At 35.3% G+C, this 6,276-nt stretch overlaps 1 protein-coding gene across 1 annotated transcript; it reads left to right on the plus strand.

Annotated features, from left to right (window-relative positions):
* The first annotated feature begins 658 nt into the window (after positions 1-658).
* On the plus strand, positions 659-5,917 carry LOC138869350 (uncharacterized). Its single transcript, XM_070146964.1, has 10 exons — positions 659-673; positions 997-1,009; positions 2,079-2,697; positions 2,798-2,860; positions 3,369-3,640; positions 3,767-4,546; positions 4,604-4,658; positions 4,775-5,515; positions 5,715-5,780; positions 5,887-5,917. The coding sequence occupies exons 1-10, from the start codon at positions 659-661 to the stop codon at positions 5,915-5,917; spliced, it is 2,655 nt and encodes an 884-aa protein (XP_070003065.1).
* Positions 5,918-6,276: the final 359 nt, after the last annotated feature.

Genomic DNA, 6,276 nt, shown 5'->3' on the forward strand with positions numbered 1-6,276 from the left:
TTTAGGCGCGTGTTTAATAGTTTACTTTCTTAAGCTTGGGTGTGCATTTCATGCGACCCAAATCCAAATCCCAAAACATCAAATAAAATGTGTTCCGGATTGTGGGTGCATTTCATGTGACGCAGTCCAAAGACGTGTTTTAAGCGATGTTCACATCCTTTTAAAAATAATAATAATAAAGTGGTAAAAAGTTAAAATTGGCACATCGGTTCATAATTGTATTAAAATCAGATAAATAAGCCGAACATGACAGTTGAGCGACCGTACTAGAACCACGGAATTCGAGAATGCCTAACACCTTCTCTCGGGTTAACAGAATTCCTTATCCGGATTTCTGGCACGTAGACTGTAATATGGAGTCATTCTTTTCCTCGATCCGGGATTAAAATTGGTGACTTGGGACACCCTAAATCTCCCAAGTGGCGACTCTGAAATAAACAAACAAATCTCGTTTCGATTGTCCTTTAATTGAAAAAAACTCCTTCACCCCTCGCGGGGGCGGAAAAAGGTGGTGTGACAGTTGGTATTCATATTTTATTTTGCTAACATAAGATGCGGAAGCCATTGGCTAGTCAAACAACTAGAATATATTAGGAGTAATCAGAAGTAAAATTTAGGATATTAGGTTCTTATGTTGCAAGATATGACAGATTGAGAAATGAAGATGACAAAGGTAAACTAAGAAGATTTGTTTTCATGCAGAAGACTAGGCAGATCCAATATACTTCTAAAAAAGATTTATTTTTCCCCACCCACAACCCTTTTGTCTCTCTTTCTTTCTCCTTTTATTCTTGCTTTTAATGTTATTTCAACTCAGTCACTGCTTTTATGTGCCATCACATACTGCTTTTAGTAGATCTGGATATTACACTTAGCATTGTGTTCGATGACCTGTTTTACTAGATTTGCTTTTACTTTATTACTATTTTAAATTTTAACTGATGAATTATATTACTTTTAAAAGTAACTGATTTATGTATTCTCAAATTTTTGCAGGAAGCTGAAAATGGTATTATCGAGTGCCTCTGCCTATCTATAGCGTGTGGCGAGCTGTAGTGTCGTTTTTTTGCAAAAACGAAAAGAAGAATACAGCAGCAGCGATCTGTTAAAACAAAAATTAGGGCTCGCTATTTCTTTACTCTTTCTCATTCTAGTCGACAGCAGACCAGCAATTTCCTTTATTCTTCAAGTTTCTTCATCAGGTATGCTTCTCTTCACCTCTTTTCTTCTTTCTTCTCCTTCCTTCATCTCCTTTCTTCTTTCTTCGAGTTTTTGTTCTGTGACTTCGTCGAATTTTTCTCTTTTTTCTTTCTTCTTCTTCTTCTCTTTTTCTTTCCTTTTTTTGGGCTTTGTTTTTTGTCGTTGTTGCTGCAACGGAACAGAGCCTGTGTTTCGCTGTTTAATTTCTTCATTTTTCTTCTTCTTTTATTTTCTTTTTCTTTTTTGGTTCTATTTTTTATCACTGCTGCTGCACTCAATAGAACAGCCTGAGAAAAGCTCTGTTTTTTCTTCAGTTCAGAGAGCTTCTTCAGTTCTTCTTCTCTTCTTCTTTCTTTTTTCAGCTCTGTTTTTTGTTTTTCAATTTTCCACAACTTCACTTTGGATTTTTGAATTTTAATTATGAATTGATATAATATTATATTGAGTTTTTAGTAAAATCCTCTTGCAAAAAGATCCCAAAGTTTGGTAATTTTTAAAAAATCCTCCTTCTGAAAGGTCCCTTTTAGATGCTTATGGTCGAGTATATGTCCCAAAATTACCAGTATATTTCTGAGTGTAAAATTGAAATATAAGAGGTAAATTGATTCCTTTGCAATTCTATTACTTTCCAATAAAATATGATCTTTTCTCCCTCATGTCATGAGCAGGTTAGGTGTCGTTGATCACTAATCAACTTCATAACCTTTCTATTTTTCTTTTCTAGTGGCTTCCAGCTTTGTAATAAATATTTACAACTAGTTTGGAATAGTGGAAAGTAATTATTAAATGGTTTATTGATACAACATCACTTGAATGCTACAATTGTAGCTTACTGGAACAAGGATTACTGATTGTTAATTTACTTATGTGTCTCATAGGATATTCAATGAGTAATGGAGATAAAAGTTGGATGGGTCTTCGAAGATCCACCGATGATTATATTTGTGGAGTAAATGTTTTTCTCGACAAAGCGTTTAAACGATCTTCCCAAGGAAATGAAATATTATGCCCCTGTAAAAAGTGCTTTAATCGTTATTGGCATTATAGAAATGTGGTGGAGGATCACTTAATTTCTTATGGGTTTACATATGGATATACCAAATGGGTTTTTCACGGAGAAGGGTTTTCCTCGAGAGATTTGCCACATCCAACCAATGATGATGATGGTTCCGATATGCATGACGATATTGATGGTCTGCTTCATGATACTTTTAGAAATGTAGAAGGTGACTTGAGCCATGAAGAAGTGAGAGAGGCACCATCTGAAGATGCAATGAGATTCTTTAAATTAGTGGAGGAAGGAAAACAAGAGTTGTATCCAGGGTGTGAAAGTTTCTCTAAACTGGATTTCACCATTCGATTGTTCTTGTTTAAATGCATTCATGGGTTGAGTAATGTGGCATTTTCTGACTTGTTAGACTTGATAAAAGAGGCATTTCCATTTGCTAAGTTACCTAAGTCTTTTCATAAGGCAAAAAAATGTGATAAAAGATTTGGGTCTTCATTATGATAAAATACATGCATGCCCTAACGATTGCATGTTATTTTGGAATGAGAATGAGAAGGCAGATAATTGCTATGTGTGTGGATCTTCTAGATGGAAGAATGTGCATGATGGCTTGACTAATAGGAACACCAAAGTTTCTGCAAAGGTTTTAAGGTACTTTCCTTTAAAGCCTAGGCTTCAGAGGATATTCATGTGTTCTAAAGCAGCTATAGCAATGAGATGACATGCTACTGAACGACCCAAAGATGGAAATATAAGACATCCTACTGATGGGGAAGCTTGGAAGGATTTTGACTTGTTGTACCCAGACTTCTCTAAAGATCCTCGTAATGTTAGATTGGGTCTTTGAAGCGATGGTTTTAACCCATTTCGAACCATGAGCATTTCCCATAGTACATGGCCAGTCATGTTAATGAACTATAATTTATCACCATAGATTTGCATGAAGCCGGAGTATATAATGTTGTCAATGATCATTCTAGGTCCATCATCTCCAGGAAAGGATATAGATGTATACCTACAACCACTAATTGATGAGTGGAAGGAACTGTGGAAAAAGGGAGTAGAAACATATGATGCTGAAAACTAACCAAATATTTTTAATGCGTGCAGCCTTATTGTGGACAGTTAGTGATTTTCCAGCATTATTAATGCTTTCCAGATGGAGCACCAAGGGGAGATGGGCATGCCCCACTTGTAATTATGATACTTGCTCTCAATATCTCAAACATAGTAGTAAGATGTGTTACTTGGGGCATCGAGCATTTTTACCGCATGATCATCCATTTCGGAAATATAAGAAATCATTCAGTGGTGAAGAGGAGCATCGAGCCATGCCTACTCCCTTATCGGGGGTAGAAGTGCTCGAAGAACTACGTGAATTCAATATTATCTTTGGAAAAGGCCAAAAGAAAAGGCCTCGGCGTAATGACGGTCCGTGGAAGAAAAGATCCATCTTTTTTGAATTGCCATATTGGGCACATAATAAATTGAGGCACAATCTTGACATGATGCATATAGAGAAGAACATATGTGATATCTAGCTTGGGACTTTGTTAGATATACCTGAAAAGTCCAAGGATCATGTAAATTCTCGCTATGACTTGCAAGAAGTGGGGATACGCAAGGAGCTTCAACCATTAAAAGATGATAAAAATAGAAAAGTTCATCTAGCTAAATCTTGTTACTCCATGAAACCGGAAGAAAAAAGATTATTTTGCACCGTCTTAAAGAATGCCAAATTACCAAAAGGGTGTGCCTCAAATATATCACATCGAGTGCAAGTGGAGGAGATGAAAATATCAGGATACAAGAGCCATGATGGTCATTTCATAATGCATTACTTGCTCCAAGTTGCGGTTATAAAAGTGTTACCCAAGAATGTCTCTTTGGCCTTGATTAGGTTGGGAAATTATTTTAGAACCATATGTAGTAAGGTTATAAGGCAAAGTGATCTTGATAAAATGCAGTCTGAAATTATAGATATAGCATGTGACCTCGAAACAATTTTTCCACCAACCTTTTTTGATATAATGACACATTTGCCTATCCATTTAGTGAATGAAATTAAGCTTGGCGGTCCGACTCATTTGCGTTGGATGTATCCCTTAGAGAGAAACCTGTGTAAGTACAAAGCATTTGTTCGTAATCGAACTCATCCAAAAGCATCAATAGCAGAGGAATTTTTGGCAGAAGAATGCTTGAACTTTTGTTCGAGATACTTACATGATGGGGTGAAGACAAGATTTAGTCGCTATCAAACTGAAGATGATGAAGTCATTCAAATAGAGGGAGATGATTCTTCACCTATATTTCCTAATATAGGCCATCCAATCGGAAGTAAGAATAAAAGGAAAGGCAAGATTTTTGACATGGATTTATAGTTATAGTCTGAAGCACATCGATATGTTTTGTTCAATACTGGAGATGAACAAGTTGAAGCATTTATCAAGTAAGATAAAATATATAACTGTCATTTGTAATTTAAACTTTATTGTTTTCATGATAAGATATTTTAAACTGTATCTCCTATGGTCTAATGATTAAATTTTATATTTATACTTACAGGGAACATAAGAATTTCATTGACAATCATACTAAAGGAAATGCATGGCTAAAAGCACGAATTCATAGTCGAGAATTCGAAAATTGGCTTAGAGAGAAAGTTAAAAATGTTGAAGTGCCCAATCATTTAAGATGGCTAGCTAAAGGGCCTAACACAGTGGCTAAAAGATATACTGCCTATTTCATTAATGGATATCGATTTCATACAATGGAACGAGATGCTCCATGCAAGACTCAAAATAATGGAGTGACTTTGTCAGCAACAACAGATAGTTTTGCTAGTGCTAGGGACCAAAATTCCATCGGTGGAACGGTTATCTACTATGGAGCTATTCATGATATAATTAAAATTAATTATTGGGACTGTTTTAGTGTTGTGCTATTTAGATATGATTGGTTTCATAATGAAATTGATGGATATGGATTAACGCGGGTATACTTCAACCAAAAATGCAGTATAGATGATACTTTTGTACTAGCATCTCAAGTACATCAAGTTTTTTATGTGGAGGATCCAATTGAGAAAGATGTTTATTATGCAAGAAATAAAGTCCCTGTTGATTTATATGATTTGGAAGAAGAGAATTGTCCTAATATTGGAGAAACATTTTGGAGAGAGCCTAATGATGATATTGGTTCATCAAATATATTACTCGACGTGGATGCCAGATGGTCGAGAGAAGATATACCTGCTGATATCATTGATACGCCTTCTCAATCACAAGATACAACTATGGAAACATCGTAAGAGGAGGATGAGTATGATGATACTGATTGGGATTGGATGGAGGCTAATGATTGATAAATGATCTTCTGAACTTCTTTAAATATATAGTCGTCATTGTTTTGTAGTGAGTAATAATGCCATTTTTTAGAAATATTATGTGATTGTTTTTCTTGTTTGTATGCTTTTAGACTTTTTGCATTTGTTTTTTCCTTACAGCTCTATATTGAATTGCTTCAATTTTACAGGTTTTATACCAGCAATTGTTACTGATGGTAGATTCAAGTAAGTTGCATAAAGTTTCTCTTTCAAGTAAGTGGCACAAAATTTCTCTTTCACGCCTTTTCTTCCTTTTTTTTCTTTGTTATGTTCCATTGTCTAACCTGATTAGCTTTGATTTTCTTAAACTTACACAGATTTAGATGTCATGGGTCAAGAAGGGTCTTCAAGAAAAAATAAAAAAAGAAAAACCTGTCATATGTTCAAGCTGGAAGTTTATCATGTTTGGCAAAAAAAAAACATTGACAACAAAAGAAACCGTTCAAGCTATACGGTTAGAGAAAGAGCATCTGCTAAAACTAATTGAAGAACAACCAACAATAGGAGAACGATCTGAAGCAAATGAACGACATGTAGAGGAGCAATTTGTAGAGGGGCACATTGTAGATGAGCAGATGCAAATATATTCTACCACTCCTACAGCTAATGAACGATCCGAAGAACAAGGTAAGTCTACATAACTTAGAATCTTACTGAATTCATCCGTCACCTCTGATTTTTT

This window comes from Nicotiana sylvestris, chromosome 5, assembly GCF_000393655.2.
Source record: "Nicotiana sylvestris chromosome 5, ASM39365v2, whole genome shotgun sequence".
Classification (NCBI taxonomy): Eukaryota; Viridiplantae; Streptophyta; class Magnoliopsida; order Solanales; family Solanaceae; genus Nicotiana; species Nicotiana sylvestris.

Bases quoted from the DNA above. Each gene is read 5' to 3' on its own strand.
- LOC138869350 (XM_070146964.1), top strand. The intron at 4,659-4,774 runs GTAAGATAAAAT...TTATACTTACAG, and splicing joins CAAGTTGAAGCATTTATCAA to GGAACATAAGAATTTCATTG. The intron at 5,516-5,714 runs GTAAGAGGAGGA...TTTTCCTTACAG, and splicing joins GATACAACTATGGAAACATC to CTCTATATTGAATTGCTTCA.